The following is a 21,885-nucleotide window of genomic DNA, read 5'->3' on the forward strand; positions in this document are numbered from 1 at the left end:
GGTCAGTTGTGTGAGACACAGTTATTCGATCTAAAATGCGTTTTTTACTGCTGCTGTAACTGACTAGTAGCTCTTGTCCCAGAAGGTGGCAAATGATAAGCAGTTTGCTGAGGTGGTATTATGTTCTAAATAGACAAACTCTAGGGCATTATGGATGCACTTTTCATTTGATATATTCAAACTCATAATAGGTCATAGTTTGTCACTTTGTTGACTCTTAAACTCTGAGAATGTAGTAGGGATGAAACTATAGAGAAGTAAAAATGGATAAAATAGCCTAGAAATACTTGTGAATGCTTACTGTGTAACAATGAGACCTAAAATATTACAGATATAAATACAGATATGGAGTGTGTGTATGTGCTCATAATAGCTAGAAACTGGTAATTCTACTAGACTGTTCACAATTACTTCTGTAGTCCTAGACCTTGAATGCATAATTGAAGATGTGCTTAGATATTTAATGAAAATCTAATACATACTCTAACATATACATTGATCTGAATTTTTTTTCATAGATGCTTTTATGTTCAGATGAAAAGTTGTCTAAAGTAAATAAATGGAAATACTGACATTTCCATACTATTATTTAAAAAAAATTAACAGTTCTAGCATTTTTATGAACACAGGAATTACTTCTTACTCAAAGTGGGTACATCTTGTGCCAATGTGGCTGATTAGAGTCTGTATTGTACCTGCTTCCTCTAAAGGAGTTTTAGTAAGTTACTAGTGACACTTCACCTGAATTTCTACAGTTAGATAAACATGGAGAAAAAAGCACGTAAAAAGATAGAAATACTCTGTGTGTGTGTGTATATATATTATTGGGGAAGAGTTACAAAGTTTTTAATTTTCAGATGCTTTGATAATGGAAGTTCTTCATAAGTGGCAACTCCTGTGGGCATCCCCCCTCCACACACCATTTTTAAAAATAAATTGTTTTCCCACTGAGCACAGGATCATGAGTTCCGGGCATAGTGCACTCCATGGATAAATTAATTTTTTTTTTTTCTGGCCCTCCCTCCCAGTCTGGTTAAGTCTCCATTATGTTTAGCCGTAGTAACATGCTGCTGCTCCTCTTTTATGTGGGTATAATCTTGGCATTTAATCTCTTGAACTGCAGAAAACATTCTGTAGGAGTTTTGTAGGGTACTTTTAATAGCAAGGAAAAATGCATATCAAATCATGTAAGTAACAGGCAAGGTATCTGTTTATATTTTTAGGAGCTAATTAATTATTTATATAAGATGTGTCTAATCTAATGTATCTAATGCAAGCAAGGGCTTCAGCTTTTCGTTTTAATGTTCATCCTGGTTTCCTGTCCCATTTATGAATACTTCTTTTGCATGATGGCAGTTCTCAGCAGCATGCAAATTCACTTTTTAAAATTTTTTTTTATAATATTTGATCTTCTTGCCATCTTCAGTGTAAGTTTGCTTTGCAGCTAAAACTGAACAAATAATCCCAGGGATATCAGATAGAGAATTTACCAGGTTAGAAATAGAAACTCAGGAAAACCATCTGACAGCATGCATTTCAGGGACACTGTGACAGGTCCTGTTGTTTTTTGGATATAGGGAACTATGTAAACTTCCTCTTTTTTTTGAGAGAGGCGTGTACTTGAAAATGCAAAAATGCATCTCTAAACACTTTTTGAATGAGGTTATTTTAGCATTCAAGCCTTGAGCAGATACTCAATCGACTGTTTCCATATATCTTAAAAAGAATTTGAAAATGCTTGTGGGTATTGATATATGGTCATTTTATGCATCAAGTCCCTTAAAGAAGTTTTTGTGATGTTGCCAAGTACTTCAAGTAGAAAGTAACTGATATGTATTCTAGTCTGTGGTCTCTTTGGTGTTTTAGAGTGAGTTTTGAATCATAGTATTTTCATTCATGGAGGTATTTTCACCTTGACTTAAATGAAAGTATTTTTGTCTTGCAGGTGGGAGCAAAGAAAGGATCCTCATGGTAGAACCTATTATGTTGATCACAACACACGAACTACAACATGGGAAAGACCACAGCCCTTGCCTCCTGGGTAATGTAGATTTTTTTTAAATTTAGTTATGATAAAGGCCCTATATTCTTTTGTTTGTTTGATGCAGAAAAAAGTACTAGGTTTAATAAGCAGCTCATTGAAACTGTATCATACATCACATATTAAGAAATTCTAGCTTTCTTAATTTAGAATTATATTAATTGTAGGTACTGTTATAGGAATGTTGGTATTGTACATGTCACTTGTTCTGATCACTTGTTCAAATACACTTAATGAATTATTTTGTTCTTCCTTTAAAATTGAAGCACTAAATAATGCATGTTTCACACCTTTAGTTAAGTGACACAACTAGGTGTAGGACACTGGTTCCAAACCTTCGATCTCCATGCAAAGCATTTTCTGTGAAACCTCCCAACATTGCCTATGGTCAGAGAAATTTCCAGAGCTAAAAATGAGATGACAGAGTTGAGCATACTATTTCTTAAAATCTATGTTTGCTCAGTGTGGTTGTCCTTCTACCAGCAGAGTTGAAGAGTACTTTTTTGTCCTTTACAAAATAAAATTATGCCTGTGACTCCAGTACTTCATTCATGTGCCGTCTAGGAATTTAGGATAAAGAGAAAAATAGTTAAGTAATTTTACTGAAAAATTTAGCTGCTAATATTTGTGTTTCTTGAAAGCTGGGAAAGAAGAGTGGATGATCGTGGGAGAGTTTACTATGTGGACCATAACACCAGAACAACAACATGGCAGCGACCAACAATGGAATCAGTCAGGAACTTTGAGCAATGGCAATCTCAACGGAATCAACTGCAGGGAGCTATGCAACAGTTTAACCAACGATACCTCTATTCGGTAACTTACATAAAATTTAGAAATTAGTAGAGAGGTATAGATATACTTTTTATTCTTTAACTCTTTCTAAACTGGTTTTGTGTCTACTCAGCTCCTATGTTATGAGGCATTTGGCATCAGTAATTCATATTCTGATTCTGTTGAAAAATATTAACAAAAGTGGTTCTTAATGGCAAAAAAATACTGCCTTCTAAGTCTGTTCTGAAACTTGAGCTTTGTGTACTACATGATACTTAGTTTTTTTTAATCACAGTAGTACGAGGTAAAATTAAAGCAGTCCCTGAACTGAAAAGTAACACAAAAGCTGGGTTATGGGCGTTTTGAACATCAAGTGGCCTAAAACTGTTCTAGTGAATAGGAGTAATTTATCAGTAGATGATGATTTTTTTACTTTGAGCTCATTTAGAGACTTATGCACCTGGTTCAGCTCTGGTATTTCCTACATAGTTTTCCATTTCTCTCAGAAGAGAAGTGAGTGATGCAAAGACAGAGACTCTACAGCCAGCCTCACAGTGGAGAAGTGCTTCTTGATATTCAGTTTTTCAGTTTGTGCCCAGCACCTCTGGTCCTGTCAGTGGGTGCCACTGGAAAGAACCCGGTTCTTCCCTTTTTGCAGCCCTCCCTTCAGTTGTTTTTTACACATTGGTAACTTCTAATGCAAATCCAAGCTAAAATATATCAAGCCAAGAGGTTTTGCTGAACAACTTTCTGTACTTATGTCCTACTTTTATCAGTTGTTTAAACATCTACGAAAACTTACTTTCCCCGATCCTACTATTTATTTTGTTTTGAGCTAGATTAATTCTCTTGGGGAACAATATATTTTTTAATTAAATTACTTTCCTTTTTTCAATTAGTGATACCCCTTACTGAAAGCCAAAGGCTTATTTCTTAAAATAAGACACCTGGCCATAGAAGCATTAATTAGGATTTGTTTGTGACACAGAATATACTTGAAGGAAAAACACAGTCAACTTGATTGTTTGTACGTCATTTGCATCTCTTTAGAATTCTGGTTTCTAAATAGTGTATCAGTTGCATACCTAGAACTCATATTTTGATGTATGTGTGTGGAAATTGTTGGGAGAAGTGTGATCTATTCTATTCTATTCTATTCTATTCTATTCTATTCTGTTTTTACTTTAATGCTACTGTACACTTTTCTTCTAGAATTGTTAAAGTCAAACTACAGTTGACTTTTCTTCTTCTGGTGACATGCTAGGATTCTGCCTATGTTACAGTTAATAAGTCAGATTTATTTTTTGGAAAAAGGTGAATTAATACTTCTAATGACTAAGAGAATGCTTCAGTTACCTGGAATAGTCAAAACTGAACTCTGAAGGAAGAAAAATGGTTAAGGATATAGTTCAGTTACTTTCATTTTTGCCTGGATTATTATATTGTACTCCTTCTGCTATTGAATCTGGTTTATCCCATGTCACTGCCTAGTGTTTCAGTGTGTTCTGTTAAATAATACATTAGCCAGTAGCCACACACAAATCCTTGGACCTATTAAGAAGACAGGAAATCTCTGAATCATGCCACCATTCAGTTCTTTGGCAGACAGCACTTTCTGTTGTTTGCTCTTCTTTTTATACTCACCACAGGGAAGTCTTTGGTTACATTGTTGTTGTGACTGTATAGTTTCCAAAGCAGAAATGGCTAAGTGCATTTGCTGCTGAGATAATGATAATTGTCTGTTCCCATCTAGTAGTTGGTGATGGCAAGAAAAGTCAGCTTTGATATCTGAGTGTAACTATTGACTTTTCTTCTGATCCTTGAACTGTTAATGTTTCACAGGAAAAATATCATAGCTTTTTTTGCCTGAATTTGCTGTTGTAAACTTCTAAGTGGATTTGAGATTTTTGGATTGCAAATGGCAGATAAAGCAGTATTAGTAGCAAGATGATCTTTAAAATACTCTTTGGAAAATGTAGATTGGTTCCTATATATCAAAATTCTATTCTGCCAAAAAAAAAACCCATCAGAATTTTAGTGTACAAAATATTTTAGAGGGTGAATGCTTTTAATTATAAATCAAAGTATGGATCCTTCAGTCTGGGAGATGTCTGCCTTTTGTGTTCTATTTTTCCCATGTTTTGTATTCTTGGAAGCTACTAGGTAACTTCTGAAAGGTTACATTATATTGTAGCATAGTTTTACATAATAATTTAATCTGGGCTTTTTTACTACTTTTTTTTTCTTCCCCCCTTACTGTGTATTTGTATAATTTTAACCATCCACATACTGCTGCATTTGCAGAGAATGACAAATTCTGAAAATAGCCAAACATCAAGGGAAGATATCATCTATTGAAGAAGCAAAAAATATCTGCCTGTGTCAGCAGAAGTGTCTGTGCTTGGAAATGTTTATTATGGTACAGCATGTTCTTAAGCAAGAACATTGTGCTTTATCTGCTTATATGTGCTTCTGCAAAACTTTTATAAACTGTACAACTTCAAGACCACTGAACCTTGAGTTTGCTGCAGGAAAGGATAGGGAGGGTACGTTAGGTTGGAAGCAGTAGGGGCAAGCGCATAAATCATATCTTATAAATGCATAATCTATGTTTCTTCACAAAATAGACTAAAAATAACATGGTGTTTTTTCAGAATGGGTAGTCTTCAGAACTAGTGACAATCTTACTACACATTAAGGAAAACAATATGAATAATATTTGGCATGACCGAATATCATCTTTTCTTAAAATAGGCTTCAATGCTGTCAGCAGAAAATGATCCACTTGGGCCTTTGCCACCAGGTTGGGGTAAGTTATTTAGGTGATGATTTAGTGACAGTTACAGAAATTTGGAATGCAATTGTTGTATAGTGGGTTTTTTTTCTTTTTTTTTTCCCTAGAAAGGAGAGTGGATTCAAATGACAGGGTGTATTTTGTAAATCATAACACAAAGACAACGCAGTGGGAAGACCCTCGAACTCAAGGGTAGGTGTGTATATTGACTGTGCAGATAAAAAGATCTTGCTTAGTTCTTATATGTCATGATGTGGGGGGAAAAAGTATTGTGCAATTTCTTTTGCAGTTTACAAAATGAGGACCCTCTTCCAGAGGGCTGGGAAATCAGATATACCAGAGAAGGTGTCAGATATTTTGTTGACCATAATACAAGAACCACCACCTTCAATGATCCTCGCACTGGGAAGTCTTCTGTGTAAGTGAGAAATTAAATATATTTTTTAATGTTTTAACTTGTTATAGATTAATGATGAAGTCTTCTCGTACTAGGAAGCAATCTGTACATTTAGCTGAAATTGAGCACTAAATTATGAACGAGTTGAACAGTCTTGCAGTGAAGAAGTCTCTCCTTTGGTTGATTTATTGATAAGGATTTATTGATATTAATATTTATTTATTTATTGATTTTATTGTAATTTATTGATAAGGATTTGATTGATAAGGGTTTGAAATCCTCTGGATCTCTACCTTTCTCACAAATTTGGTAAATTGATTAGCATCTTAAAAAAAAAAAAATGAGTGGGAGGCAGGAAGACTGGCTGACTAAACCATCGACTGCATTTTGTTTCTGATCTTATCTTACAATAGCAATATTAAGGTATTTTTGAAGTCTACATGCCGTTGTTTAGCATTGAAAATATTGCTTTATGTCTGTATGGTTAATGTATCTTAAATATATTTCTTTACAGAAATAAAGGGCCACAGATTGCTTATGAGCGTAGCTTTAGGTGGAAACTTGCTCACTTCCGTTACTTGTGTCAGGTACTGATTAAGTAATTAGTTACTTTTTGAAACTAGTTGAATTTACATTTATATGTGCTGCCTTTTAACATCATTGCCTTGTGATTACAGTCCAATGCACTGCCAAGTCATGTGAAAATCAATGTATCCAGACAGACTTTGTTTGAGGATTCCTTCCAGCAAGTAAGCCTGCAAAGATTGTTGTTTGTTTATCAAGACAAAATGTAAGAACAAAAATGACCATAGCTGGTCCTTCAGGCACAGTATGGTCCTTCAGGCACAGTAATCTTCCTCTGGTATTAGCCAAAGGGGGATTTTTATTGAAGACTGCGTGAGCAGAAGTAATGTATCTAATACTTCTACCAAATGATCTTTCAGCTCCCAGCTGTTTGCAATTTAAATACTTCTTGAGCTTGACGTGGTTTCAGGGTTTTTAATAATCCTCATGGGTCTTCTCTTCTGTGAGCTTGTCTGTGCTCCTCTTCTGAACTTTTGTCAGTTTATAGTATCCTGTGGTAAGGAGTTCCATAGCTTGGCCATGTTGCATGCCATGTTAACTTAACCACATCAGATTTGCTTTTCTGATTCTTGTGTGTGGTTATATCCATTACAAAACGTTATTTTCTCCAATTAAAGCTGGTGTCCTGCTTTGTCCTTCAAACATTAAATCTGTGTAATCAAAGCTTTTGCTGTTGTAGTCTGCAGGCAATGTATGTTCCTTCCTTCTTTCTTTGCATTGTCTGTGAAATGACAATTCTTGCTGCTGTCACCATATTAAAATATCTGGGGAGGGATTTTCTATGAGTAAAAAGTATGTTATCGGTGAAAGTATACTACACTTACTTTGTATTAGAGTAAGTTACTTTTTTTAAATGTTTTGCCTAAAACAAAAAACTTGTAATATTTCAGATGAGATGCTTTTTCGCCTCTTTTCCTTTCATGATAATTGATACCTTAGGAAGAATATAAAAAAAGGAAAACAATATAGTGATACTTTCTAGATATGCCCTCCCACTTACTAGCAGTCTGCTGCTCAAGGTTTTTAAGTCCGAGTTGGTGTTTTTATGTGCAGTTCATTGATTGCGTGTTCCATGAGTTGGTCTAATTGCTTGTCATGTCTGTGTAAACATGTGACGTGTCTGTATCAGTTAAAAGCTGAAAAAGGAGGAGCAATTGTCGACAATGCATAATTTATAACTTATTACAATTTTTTGGTGATTTTGATAGATTATGGCATTAAAACCCTATGATTTGAGAAGAAGATTATATGTTATATTCAGAGGAGAAGAAGGATTGGATTATGGTGGCTTGGCAAGGTAAAAGAAAATTTGTTTTAAATAGGTTCTATTATTTTAGTAGCGCTCTATTTTTGATTTGTTATGTCATTTTCTTGGCAAAGAAACTACTTAGTTTTGCAGTCTGACCCTAGTTACCTTTTACTTCCACTTAATATATTGAGGAAGTGGAACTAGCAGCACTGGCTATTATTATGGATTATAACCTTGCATTAGTAGAAATGTGGTCTCAGTTGTTCAGTTCTTTGACAATGATTGATGCTTAGATTAGATTTTTTAATGCTGGTTAATTGCTCTAGACTGACTTATTTCAGAAACTTCCTATCCACTTCCCTGGAAGGTGGGGTCTGTGGAAAAATAAAGCAGTTTGCTTTTTGGGAAAAAAATCAACCAAATACCAGGTTGGAGCTGATAGGAACAGAAAAGGTGTAAACAACAGGAGAGTAGTGCAGTCATGAGGTAATGGCAGACAAATAGACTAAATTGGATACAGAGGAATGTGAAATGGCTAAACTACAAGTTTTTCTAGAATACGAAGTAGAACTTAGATTGGAAAATCTGCTAACAGGCTAGTCATACACAAAGTGTATTTCATCTATTGACCGTATAGAGGATAATCACTGACTACTGATAGCAGTTACTTGACTGAAATGCTACCCTTAGGATGAAGATTTCAGAACTATTGCAGATCTGGGGAATTAGAAGTGGTCATAGGTGATAGATTTTATAGATTTTTTTTCCCTTGTTTTGTTCTTTTTTTTTTATGTAAAAGTCTTCTGGTTTGGTTTTGTTCTGATTTTATGTAGCTTACTCTGTTAAAATGAAGTTCAGTAAAAATGTGTAGCATTTGTAAGTAAGGAAGCTTGCCTCTGAAGGATGAGCTTTGAATGAGTGGTTATGCTGCTATATTACAATATCTGATAGGCTTTTGGGGGTGACTGTAGGGAGGACTCCAATTTGTGATGGCCCTGTGTGTAGGATGTGAACCAAGAGAGTTCAAGCGATCTGTTCCAGGGAAGCAAAGTATTCCAAAGAAGTGGTCAGAATAATTTAACTGAAGACAGTCACAGAAACTAGCAGAATAAATAAATAAACAACAAATATATAAGTAGTATAATTTCATAGTTCTAGGGATAATTCTTGCCCGAAATGTTGTATGTGAAATTGAGAAGCAGCCAGGATCTCATTGTAACTCGAGCTGAGAATTCTTAAATGACAGTGAGTAAATGTTCATTACTCTAATGTAATAATGAATTAATACAAATATAGAAAACTGATGCACCTGATTTATCACCTGTCTCTCAGCAAGCTGAAGTCAGTGTTCTCTCCAGTTTTTTACCTGTGTTTAGCAGGACCACTATGACACTGTCCTGTGGCTAGTTCTAGCTTTTGATATGAAAAATTCATTGCTTCTTCACACTTCTTGTTGATGACTGATTTCTTTGATCTAATTTAAATGCCTTTTAAATCTGCTGCTTCTATGCAGAGTTAATATAATTATATCACTATAAAGCTTGCATAAAATGCTTTACAATTTCTCTTGCTTATTAGAAGATAGACAGAACCCTGCCAGGGTTACCATATCCTGGCTACCTTTCTCTGTTTACTGTTTGTATTTGGCCTTTGGGTTGGAAGTCTGTTCTAGCAAATTGTGATTTGTGACCTGAAATTGTAGGATTGTTAGTAGAAACATCCCTGCGAACCTCTCATTTCTGTTCCCTGATCTGTAGTAGATAAAGGGATGGAAAAGACACTTCTTAAATGTGACAGCTGAAAGGCAGTCCAGGGTCGGATTCAGTCTCTCTAGTTATTATAGCGTAGACTTTTAGCTTTTTTTGTGGCTTTTTACTAAGCCCAGTTGTTCAGTTTCAAGCATTTAGGGCCTGATACAAAAACTCCTGAATATATATGCAAATGCTGGTTATATAGAAACACTATAAAGCAACAAATATTCTAAAAATCAGTTATCCTAACACTTAAAAACCAGCTTCTATGTTTATTTCAGGTCAGCTGAGTTTGAAACTGTCATAGTGTTGAATAACACATATTAGTTAAACCTCAACAAAAATTGAGAAAAATTCACATTGTTGTGTCCTGTGAGCTTAACTGATGCATGGTAATTTATTAAACGATAGGAACTCCGTGTCTGTCCTGCTGTCAGATTGGGGAAGCAAATAAGGTGTGCTGTGGTTTGGGGTTTTATTCCTTTGGTTTTATTTTACCTAGGTTGTTTCTAATAAGCACTGCCCATGGAATAATGTGTATTTTTTTTTAATACGTACCGTGTAATGGTCGAGGCAAGGACTCTTTAGGCAAAAATGTTGCTAATATGCTGCTAAAACCAGTGCTATGAGGTTGGGGGCATGTGTGTGCGCTCAAGGGGACAATCTTAATCGTTTCTGAACTTTGGAAGCTGTATCTTTCTAACATTATCATTGTCAATGATGATTTTTTTTTTAATATTTAAGTATATAATGCCATATATTCTGTGATTCTAATGCAACATTGCTTATATTATTTTTCTAAGTTTGTGTATATTTTGACCATTTTGTGAGTTACCTAAGGGGAATGGTGTTAAACATCTGTATGTGATGGTTTTTATGTGTATACATGTTTTTTTTCCTTAGAGAATGGTTTTTCTTGCTTTCCCATGAAGTACTGAATCCTATGTACTGCCTATTTGAGTATGCTGGCAAGAGCAACTATTGCCTGCAGATAAATCCAGCATCAACAATCAATCCTGACCATCTTTCATATTTCTGTTTCATTGGGCGCTTTATTGCCATGGTAGGTTAGATTTTTAAGGTTTTATTATTTGCTGTAGCTATACATTTATTCCTGAACAGTATTTGTTTTTACAGTTAATAAAGGTTATATTAATCTCTTAGAAATGGAAGATTAAGGCATGTAAGGTTATTAAGCCAAAATATTCACTGAGAGTTAAGTCTCTTATGCATTCAACTTTCCTGAGATCATGATGAAAGTTAGTATGACATTCAGTATAATATTTTATTTTTATCAATTGGATGTGTGCACTTCATGCAAACGGCTGTTCGATTGAGTGTCTGAATACTGATGCTCTGACAAATGTGACTAGTATTTTCTGAAAAAGGCTCCTCAGTTGCACCTGGTGTACCTTACTTTATTTGAATAAATGAGTTAGAAATGTGTTGTGGAGTACAGTGAGCCTTCATTTGACTGTATGCACTTGGATACAAAGGTCGGATACTGAGGACAGCAGAAGCTGGTAGGGAACAGATTCTCGCCATCAGGTTTCTCTTAAACTAAAAGCTGATGAGGCATGTTGTAATATTTCTTCTGCTGGTATCACTGAGTCAGTTTTCTATAGCGGACTCCTACTGTGTCACATTTCTGTCCTTCCATCTAGTGATAGAGCCGTCTTTTCACATAATCATGATGATGTCTATAGGTAGCCCTTAGTAACATCCCTGAATATAATGAATAGTAAAACCAAAAAGAGTAGATAAGCACATTTTCAGATGTAATAGACTGTTGTTTTCTCCTGTTTTTCAGGCTTTTTATATGAAATTAGAATAAATACAAAGTGTAACATAAATGGGAAAATACTTTCAGAATTAAAATAAGTTTGATTTGAGGATTTTCTTGGTTTTGCTTTTCTTATAGATGCTTCTTGAGAAGCAAATTTGTTCAGTTTTGAAGTCTCTGATTTCAAGGATTTTATGGCCAAGTTCCCTGTTTATGTGCTGACATGGAAATTTATTTCATTGGTTTAATACTTTCAGTAGGCTCTCAACTCTTTTCTTTTAGAATCCTGAGCAAGCTCTAATGCCGTTTAGAAGGAAGATATGATAAAGCCAGCTAGATACTAGAGCCAATTCTGTTTCTTTTAGTCAGTAATTTTTGATCTTGTGCCATAAGATAAATCTATAATTGAAATGTTAACTTTAGGAAAATTACTTTGTAGAAGTACACATCATAGAAGAGAATTTAATTATGAAGTATTTAATGTAATTTAAAGACAAACTTTTCATTCCTGAAGTATTTCTGTATTTTTATTTTAAATTCTCTAAGGTGGAGAGAGAGAAAGAGGGGTGTAATGGTACCTAATGTGGTCAGCCGTAAGGTTTGAGGGTATCCATGGTTTATACGTGACACTTTCTGCAGTACTCCCTGAGATATCCTCTAGTAGCTTAAAATAGCTCAAGTGATAATGTAAATTGGAATATTTTTAATGAGTCTAGATAGGCTTTTCAAGTGCAGGTGTAGTTTCTGTCCTTGCCACAGTTCTAAAGTAGGTGTGACTTTCAGAACATAAAGACGTCTTTTGTTTTTAAGTACTGAAATAACTACAGATATCTTCAGCTGAAATGGGGTTGCACACAAAAAAATGCACATCTTAATCTCTAACACAAAGCTGTTAAATAAGGTTGGCTGAGGCAACTTTTATATTTTGCTGTATGATTATCATAGACATTAAATGAGATGATTTAAGAGCTTCCTTTTGCAAAAAGCAGGTAATTGTATGGCTGGATGCTGCACTTGACTTTCAATTTCTCCATTTCTGTCAGGTCTCTCTCCCATGAGGAGTATAGAATAGTTTATAAATAAATACACAGTAAATAAATAAAGGCCTCTGAGAGAACCTTTTAAAGCTCTCTTAAGCAGTAGGAAATGCATGCTAGAATGAGCCGTAGGGGTGAAGTCAGAAGGCAGAGGGAAAAAGATGAAGCCTTTTTCTGGAGGAAATGGGCTGTTACATTGGCTCTTCTGCTTATAGAATTTCAGCTATAAGGAAAGACAGGTGTTGAGTACCATATGTGGCCTAAGTTTAGGATGATTTTTTGAAGAGTTTTTTGGTTGAAGAAAGTGTACTTGATAAGGATAAAGAAAAAAAAATGTCATAGTTACAGCTGTGCTGTTAGCTCTCAGATGAACTGAGTCCATGTAGAGGTTAACACTGTGTGTGTGTAATGCTGTGCTTCAGTACTACAAATTAGCTCATACCCTTCGTGCATGCATGGTGAGAGAAGTGTGATAATGTTTTGGTTTGTTTCTGTTTCTTTTTTTTTTTTTTTCCAATTTCATTTTTACAGTAAAAGGGAGAATCATTTCTCAGTTCTAGTAATCACCTGTAAAAAAATATGATTCCCAGAGCTCTTCCCAAGCAGTATGTGATTGTATTTTTAAACTGCTCTTTATAAGCTGCAGCAGCATTGTGTAAAGAATGATTTTTTTAGGATGTATGTATGTAGTATGATGTATGTAGTAAAAAACGGCAGTAGTACTTGAGTAGGATCAAATATTATGATCAGGTAGGAGCAAATAATACTTGACATAAATACCAATCCACATACTAAAGGGGAAATTTAGTAATTTCCTCTTTTCATAGATGTCATCCTTTAATCAGAAGGGTTTTTTAAATCAAATAATTTCTAATTTGTAATGATAATATATGTTTGGATAAATTTTGTCAATTAATCCTTTTTTTCTTCCCAGTTGGTGTTATGTTTTGTTGTTTTTAAATACCAAGCTGCTACTGCTACTTGGTACTTTTTATTATTTGAAGGCGAAAGGAAAAAAAGAATTCAAGTCCACAAATACTTCAATAATTCAGAAGTTTGATAAAAGCTAAACAGACTTTTTATTCTGTCCAACAGGCATTGTTTCATGGAAAATTTATTGACACTGGTTTTTCTCTGCCTTTCTACAAACGAATGCTGAGCAAGAAACTTACTATTAAGGACCTAGAATCTATTGATACTGAATTTTACAACTCCCTAATTTGGATAAGGTTTGTAGGTTGTTTTTGTGTGTGTGAGGTTTTATAAATTTTTGTTTACATAGAATTCATTAAGTTTTTTTCTTTTCATTCAGGGATAATAACATCGAGGAGTGTAACTTGGAAATGTACTTCTGTGTGGATATGGAGCTCTTAGGAAAAGTAACTTCACATGAACTGAAATCAGGAGGTTCAAATATCTTGGTAACTGAGGAGAACAAAGAAGAATATATTGGGTAGGAAGGTGTAGATGTTGAAAAGTGTTAGATATTTCTTGTGTTGCTCTAGCCTTTTTCTGACACAGTATATGATTTTTTTTTTTCCTTTTAGTTTTATTTTTGCTTTAATACTACTATGTAATTACTGGAACTATTATTGAAATGGTATCTTGGTACATTTTGCAATCTTGGTACACATGATCTCTTGGTAAATTTAATCTCCCCTATTCCCCTCTTTCCTCTCCCCCACGCACCCCCTGCCCCAGGAAAAAAATAAAAGACTCAATAGAGGGAAGGTGACTTCTCTTTTTACCTGTTGGATGAGAGAACAGGTAAAACTGAAAATAAGCAAGCCTGTTTTCAGTAAATTCAGGTAACAAATCCTGGTGGAGGGAAGACATGTATTTGACAGAGGATTTCAAAATTGTTCACAACTTCGCTGTCACTGTGGAAACTGAAATTCAGAATGGGTGTATAATGTGGAATGGGAGCTATTTTTTCTCTTTATTCTGTTGTAGTGCTTTTTCCTGCTACTGTCATCACTGCGTTTCTTTTTCTGAACCTGTATTTCCGATTCCTGTATTCAGAGTGGTCTCAAAACCGCATGCACACAGATCCTTTTACGTAGTATAGTGTGTCCAGTGCTGCACGTAAAGTTTTCACCTAAGTTAGCTGCTTTTAGTTTCTCAGTGAAATAGTTTCTGTAGTATGTATATGTTGATTGATTTTTATTTTTATTTTTATTTTTTTTTATTCACAAGTGTCTTGACCGTTGTAGTTGAAACCTAAAACCCATTACCTCTTCTTCTGACTCTAGCATAAATCAGAAGCTTAAACCAGAAAATGACTGAAAATGATTCTTTGCTGAAGCTCAAAATAGTCTTGTGCTGGAGGTATTTGGCAACCGTAGTTATAGGTATCCAACAGTATTTCTTAATATTCTTTGCCTACATGGTGTTTTTTGCTCAAGAACAGAGTATTTTAAAATCAGTGTAAATTTTTTCTTTTTACCACTAAAACACTAGTATTATGCTCTCTTTAAAATCAAATTTTTACGTAACAAAATCATAATGCCTAAGTAGCATTATTTTAATGAAAAGGCTAATAGGTTAATAATAATAATAAATAAATAAATACTTTTTTTTTAAACTGGAATGGTAATCTAAGCATATCTCGTTACTGTTACCTGAGTTTGGAGATTTGCAATAATATTAGTATGGTAGGTCCCTTGTAGTCTGTGGAATCATACAGTGTAAGAAAGTAAAATTGGCAGGAGCGTTACCACATGAGAGCACACCCACAATCATACGTGTTTGAACTTTTTCTTGTGTACTAGTAATTGATGTTTAATTTATGTTTCTTTTTTTCCATCCCAGGCTAATGGCTGAGTGGCGATTTTCTCGGGGAGTTAGAGAACAAACCAAAGCTTTTCTTGATGGTTTTAATGAAGTTGTTCCTCTACAGTGGCTACACTATTTTGATGAAAAGGAGTTGGAGGTGAGGTTTTCTCTTCAATGTTTTTTACCTTTTGCAAAATTAATACATATGGAATGATTAAATAGCTAGGTAGGTCAACTTCAATCTCTCGTCTCTCGTGTGCTGCATTTGATAGCTTCTGGAACATGGATATTTAATATGAGCAGTGGAGATATATCGTGGTGAAAAGCCAGTATCTATTGCATCAGTGTTTCATGGTGTTCAGCAGTTGGGAATTTTTTGTTCTGTCCTCGGTATGTAAGTGTGTTTGGAAGTTCCTGTGAAAGGATCATAACATGGTGTAACAGATGGATCTGTTCGTTATAGAAAACTTCAGACTGTGGTAGATAGGTAGAATTGCCTTGTAACAGATGTGCATGGAAATTGGTTCTGGTGTACAGTGGTCGTTTAGTTTCACATACATGGTCTAAGGGATAGATTTTACAGTTAATACAGTTAAGGACAGAAAGGTGGAGGAACCAAGAAGGTTTGAAGCTGAATTTTGCAGATCCTCACTATGTAACCGAAGAGCTGATCGCTTGCATGCACCATGTTTACTTAACAATCAGTCTGACCAATGTTCACTATTGGGCTTGCAATTTGGAGCAGAGCCAAAAAGCTGTGTAGTGCTAGGCTTATTTATTTCTGTGAGACCTGCAAAAGTTCCCTGTAAATAATGAGCAGTGTTCTGAAAGCTTCTTAAGTTAAATGGAATTTTTTTAATCTGAGCGAGTGCTTTAATCTGTTTTATTTAGTATTCAGTTTTCTAGAAGGCTTTACCTTTAGGACTTCCAGCTTTCATTGCCTCTTACAATGGATGCTTTGCAGACTTAAACTTTGCAGTGTGTTTTATCTTTACTAGCAGGATCAGCAATGTAATCATCATCATCTTGGAATACGAGACAAAGTTTTAATGGGAAAAGTAATATCCCCTTTAATGAAAAAAATTCCTTTTATGAGAAAGGTAGTATCTTTTACCGTTGCATTATTAGTCAGAAGAAACTAAGTTTCTGGTATGCAAGCTTTCAGAGCACTTAAATACATAAACAGCTTTGGAAAAGAGTTCTGTAAACTTAGAATGAAGGGAAATGTAGCTGTGGATTAAAATAAAAAAGTTAACAGTCCTTTCTTTTGGAGCAAGCACCTTCGCTTTTGTTAGCATGTCTCATACAAGATACAAAATTAACTCCTAATTTATGTGTGTAGACGTGCATATCAAGTAATTGTTCTCTTCTCTAGGTTATGCTCTGTGGTATGCAAGAAGTTGATTTAGCAGACTGGCAGAGGAACACTGTTTATCGTCACTATACAAGGAATAGCAAGCAAATCATATGGTTCTGGCAGGTGTGTTGATCTGTAAAATTTCAGACTTTGTTTTTTCTAACACAAATGCCATGTGGAGTGGAGGGATGACATCTTAATGAAGGTTCTCACTGCTTCGTTTCTTTATTCTTTTCAGAGAAAGGATAACTGTTTCTTGGGAGCATATATTAGGGTGCGAAATAGAATGTAGATACCTGCATAGCATTTAGATGGCTTGAAATGTCAAAAATGCCTATGGCTGGGCTATTGCTGTTGCTTAATCAAAATGAAAATAGTCTTCGTATAAAGCATTGGCATAATTTATATTTTAGTGTAGAATAAAAAAGATAAAGATTCTTCTTATTTGGTGTTCCCAGTCTTCATATTCTAACAGTCAGCAGTGCATATTACCTGAAATTACTGTTTTCTTTCTCCACCCCCAATTTTACTGAAATTGAGAAAGGTGAACTGTTTTCAACGTGCTGTCTTTTAAAACTGAATTATTCTTTTTCAATAATCTTGTGGGGTTTTTCTTTTTCATCAGCTATGTTAAAGATATTTATTAAGTAATTTTAATTTCTGTGCCTAGTTTGTAAAAGAAACAGACAACGAGGTTCGCATGCGACTTTTGCAGTTTGTCACTGGCACTTGCAGATTACCACTGGGTGGATTTGCTGAACTGATGGGTAAGTAAAAGGTGACCAAAACTTTTATACCGTAACTGTTCCATTTGCAAATGAACCGTGATGCAAATGTATGGATAGCAGGAACTTCATGTACATCTGCTTGGAGCTAGAAGGGCTTTTTATATCAGAAGTCCTGTGAATACATTTATAAATTATTAGGAAATTACTTCATTTCTATGAGAAGAATGCTCATATTCATGGAGCATGGAGTAGCACCTAATGAGCTCTGTGCTACCTAAAAGGAACAGATTACAATTGCTTTAATCTTCTTTTCTAGGAAGTAATGGTCCTCAGAAATTCTGCATTGAAAAAGTCGGTAAGGAAACCTGGTTACCAAGAAGTCACACTTGGTGAGTTGTTACACGTAAAATTTTTGTACCTTTACTGGTTCCCTCTTCTGGTCTTGCATTTACCGAATCATATATAATCTAATGTGAATCAGTTCTCTATCACCATCTTCAGCTGCTTTGATTGCCCTGACATGCTAGTATTGAAAGCCGTTCTGGTTGCTGTATCCTGAAATTTTGCTGTTGCAGTGTACACAGTCCATCAGTATCAGATCCGTCAAAAACTATAATACTTCTTGCATAGAACTAAGAGTTGTTTCCTTAATTCTTTATTTTAGAGACTATTAAATAACTGAACAGAAGTAATATTGGGATTAGGTATATAAAGTTAATAAGTACACTTATACAGTAATATTATAAAAGATATATGTCGTGAGAGAAAGTAGCATGAAAGAAATGACAGCGAATGTTCAAAATGGGGATGCTCAGCTAAGAATGCAGATACTTTTTCCTACCAGGCTTCACGCTATTATTGGCTTAGTATTCCTGTGCCAGAACGGAGCAATAGGCACACAGATCAGTTTCCCCTTATACGTGTGCAAAAAGGACAGAGCTTCCTACATTTTGACAATAACGTTCATCATGTTTTTAACTACCTCAGGAAATCCTCCACTTCACCATTTTCTCCATTGGTGCTGTTTTTTCAGTTCATGATTTCAAGTTGTTAAAGTCCCTCTTTGTCTAAGGTAATTTGAGGAAAACATGGATAGAAACAGAATTTTGGCAGAAGCCTTTTAGGGCAAAGCTTAGAGGGGGTGGAGGGGGAAACCAACAACTATATGCAGGCACGCATAGGGAGAAAAAAATCAGCTTTTCATGCTCTTGCTGGAATTTGGAGGTGCATCAAATTAGAATGATATTAAACTTCAGGGTGAATATTTCTCAGTATTATAGTTCTCTGTATCTTGGGTTGTATTTAGTCTTCAAAGGTTCTGGGTTTAATCTGGTAAGCCTTTTGTTTCTTAAAACATTCCCCTCAAACTTTGCCTGTCTTTACTGCTCATAGAAATGGCAATGAGATTGCACTGATTGCTATTTCTTAATTTCCAATTGTTTGAACATTTTTACCTTCTGCTAAGGCAGTAGAGTACTGTAGTGTTATACATGGGATTTAGATAAACTTAACACAATTTTGTTTTTTTTCTACTCAGTTTTAATCGTTTGGATTTGCCACCATATAAAAGCTATGAACAACTAAAAGAGAAGCTGCTCTTTGCCATTGAAGAAACAGAGGGATTTGGTCAAGAGTAGAAGTGGCTTCTAGTGAAAAAGGAGATCTTGCATAATAGAAGGCCCAGCCAACTAAAATTGCACACTTAATTGTATATAAGCTTTTTGTTCTGTACAGTGATCTTTCTGGAACTCTAAAAGTATAATTGTTCTCCGTTCTTCCACAAAGATATGCAAAACAGTTCAGCCTTTTCTACTTTTATTTATTGCCCTTCCAAAAGACCAGAAAAACCCCTCATAAATTTTGAAAGCAGACAAGAGACTTATTTAAAATATATATAAAAATATAAATATATATACTAATAGGCTCTAGTTTTATAGAGCTTTAAGTGTATGAAAAGTTGCAGCCATTTAAAAGGGCCTGGATTTGCTTTATCTTGGCTTCATTATTCAGAAAAAATGTTTAAACTGCTCTGTGTTCTCCCTTAAGAAACATCTCTAAGTTTGTTTTATTGCATGGCTGTTCTAAAAGGTGTTAAAGGCTTAGGCCAAACGTATCCTAAATATGTAGGAAGATGCTGCTGGTATTTGAGATGACAGAATATGTTGTTCTGTCAGTTTAATTTTTTTAAATACGTAAATAGCTGATATATCCCTCTCTACTGATGTAGCCAAGATCATGAATAAAGCCTTTACTACTTGCACAAGAGTCATGTACAATAAGATGAATGTGATTTAATGTTGAAAGAAATTGGTGCCACTGTTCTGACTTATTGTAGGAGCTGAACAGAATATTTTAATTCATTTGAGCAGCATTGAAATTTGTTTACATATTACCTTGGGTTATTACCACGAGGATGTTAGGTAATCTTAAAAGAAAAAAAGTGATAATAAAAGAGAAACTATTACACATTCTGTCCTTGGTCTGGTGTCTTACAGGTTTCTTTGCTTGTTTTTTGTTTCCCTTTTCAATCCATGATGTCCTTCTTACAACTGTGTAGACTGTATTAATGTAAACTGAGATATAAGGGCACACAAAAGGTAATGGGAACTTTGCTGCTTCCTGTGTTCATGTTCAGTTTCAGTTATTGGATCTAGTAAGCCCAAATTAAATGACAGTTACATAGGCTTTGCACAGATAAAAATATTAAGTCGTAAAGACTCTCAAGTTCTTATACAGAGTCAGATTAACTGAGTATGTCTAAAACCTGTCAATTCTTTTATGTAGGTTAAGTTTGTCCTAAGTGCACAATAATATAAAGCCATTAAAAAAAAAAGTTTTATTGGCATTGAGGGCATTTGCTGAACTGCAAAAACATGTTTTAAAAAACCCACAACTTTCACACCTTATTCATGTGAACTATATTAAATGCTACTTTCAGCAAACAGTGCTTCTTTATTACAGAGTAAAAACATGTTTAAAATAACCATTTGTATTATGCTTTAAATATTAACTGTGAATTCCATTACATTGAACTTAACACAATTTTGTACACATAAGAAAATGATTTCTCAGATTATGATTAAAAACACTTCTGTAACATACCATATTGCACTGTTAAAAGTTTATATGCAGGCAAAATAGCTGTGTCTGTTCATGTATCTTTCCAATACAACAACTGAATTCTGCCAAATTTTATTTTTTTCTACATATTGGATTCTCTTGAGGCTTTATATTTGTCATGCACAGCTTACTCTGGAGCTGTTAACCTTCTGAAAGCTTCTGAAACACCAGTAGTGCAGTGAGCCCAACAGACTGGTATCTTACATGAACTTTCATGAGCTTCGAAAGTTTCCACCACCTTGAAGGTTTTTCATACCACACCAAATATCTTAGCAAAACCATTTTCATAGAGCATTAATTTCAAGTGCAAATCCACTTGAATTATGATTTTTGCTGGTTAGAACAGAGAGAGCTTTAAAAGCAAAACCAAAACAACCATCAAAAGCTAGGCAATAGAAGTGTGTGTGGCTTGCCCTAAAGGCAGTTTAAGAGGGCTAAATGTCATAGAGTTGAGTGTCATGAATTTGCACTAATGAGTGAATTGGTGACCCACTACCCTCCCTGCTGAATTCTGTGAAACTGTGAGTAAGTGAACAAAATAATAATAATAAAAAGACAGCACACCACAAGAATGTACTTGCTTTATTATTTGATAACTTTAGCTGTCTCACAGCTGCCACAGGACTGATCAGGAAAGCACAGCTCTTAAGAGAAAAAAAAAAACCCAACAATTTGTATACGTGTGTGTCTGTGGTACAGTTAACTTGGACTTTCTGGGAATTTCAGTAGGGGGTGGGGGGGAGGAAGACAGCAATGAGAGGAAAGGCAACAAAGGCTGAAGCTCACCTAAGGGAACCAGTGAGGTAACCACCACTTGAAGGAGCTACTGATTCTGTTTGTTCCTTTCTTCCTGCAAGCAATTCAGCTACTCTTCTCTACACTTTCAACAATCAATGCTTTTGTAGTGCATGAATGCAGAAAATTCAGTCTTGGAAACACTACAAGAGGCTAGAATTAAACCTCTAGCTTGTCTCTCTCATCTTTACTACTGACTGGGCGCAGGCTTGGAGGGTTAGTTTAGGCACTTGATACCCCTCATCTTCCTCCCACAGAGTGCAACGTTCTTTTCTGTAAAAGAAAACTAGTTATAGCCTATTTGTCCTAGATTTTTAGACTTCATACTGGCAATAGCCATGCCTATTTGTCTACCAATTTTTCATGATTTGGTCCTTTTTTTCTGTTGAGTAATCAGAATATATTGTTTCGGAAGCCTGTAAATATTTTCTGTGCTGGATCTCTAACTTAGGATCATTTATTTTTCTGGTTAAAGTTCCTGCTAAAATACCAGCAAGAACAAGATGAAAGTTTTACTTTATCTCTGTAAACAGAAGTCTCTGTTCTTCCAAGCTGCAGTTCCCTTCTAATGTACGGGGAGCATGCGTTCCTCCTGCCATCACACTCTAGGGCAAGTAGTACATGTATCTAGCAAACATTCTGCAGCCACTAAATCCTCAGAATTCACAGCCTCTCAATGTACAAATAAGTTCATATTTC

The 21,885-nt window shown here is 35.1% G+C and overlaps 1 protein-coding gene across 3 annotated transcripts in view; it reads left to right on the forward strand.

Moving 5' to 3' along the window:
- The window catches only part of WWP1 (WW domain containing E3 ubiquitin protein ligase 1), a 55,671-nt gene extending 35,929 nt beyond the window's left edge, over nucleotides 1-19,742 (forward strand). For all 3 annotated transcript variants that reach the window (XM_069854310.1, XM_069854311.1, XM_069854312.1), the window contains 16 exons: nucleotides 1,946-2,041; nucleotides 2,683-2,857; nucleotides 5,570-5,624; nucleotides 5,717-5,801; nucleotides 5,899-6,027; nucleotides 6,521-6,593; nucleotides 6,684-6,755; nucleotides 7,800-7,888; nucleotides 10,495-10,654; nucleotides 13,507-13,640; nucleotides 13,724-13,864; nucleotides 15,223-15,343; nucleotides 16,562-16,666; nucleotides 17,214-17,310; nucleotides 17,588-17,660; nucleotides 18,809-19,742. In XM_069854310.1, the coding sequence (XP_069710411.1) occupies nucleotides 1,946-2,041; nucleotides 2,683-2,857; nucleotides 5,570-5,624; nucleotides 5,717-5,801; nucleotides 5,899-6,027; nucleotides 6,521-6,593; nucleotides 6,684-6,755; nucleotides 7,800-7,888; nucleotides 10,495-10,654; nucleotides 13,507-13,640; nucleotides 13,724-13,864; nucleotides 15,223-15,343; nucleotides 16,562-16,666; nucleotides 17,214-17,310; nucleotides 17,588-17,660; nucleotides 18,809-18,908 (1,705 nt within the window). In that variant the 3' untranslated portion in view covers nucleotides 18,909-19,742. The remainder of the gene's footprint in view (nucleotides 1-1,945; nucleotides 2,042-2,682; nucleotides 2,858-5,569; nucleotides 5,625-5,716; nucleotides 5,802-5,898; nucleotides 6,028-6,520; nucleotides 6,594-6,683; nucleotides 6,756-7,799; nucleotides 7,889-10,494; nucleotides 10,655-13,506; nucleotides 13,641-13,723; nucleotides 13,865-15,222; nucleotides 15,344-16,561; nucleotides 16,667-17,213; nucleotides 17,311-17,587; nucleotides 17,661-18,808) is intronic.
- The last annotated feature ends 2,143 nt before the right edge of the window (nucleotides 19,743-21,885 follow it).

Source organism: Phaenicophaeus curvirostris, chromosome 3 (assembly GCF_032191515.1).
Source record: "Phaenicophaeus curvirostris isolate KB17595 chromosome 3, BPBGC_Pcur_1.0, whole genome shotgun sequence".
Classification (NCBI taxonomy): Eukaryota; Metazoa; Chordata; class Aves; order Cuculiformes; family Cuculidae; genus Phaenicophaeus; species Phaenicophaeus curvirostris.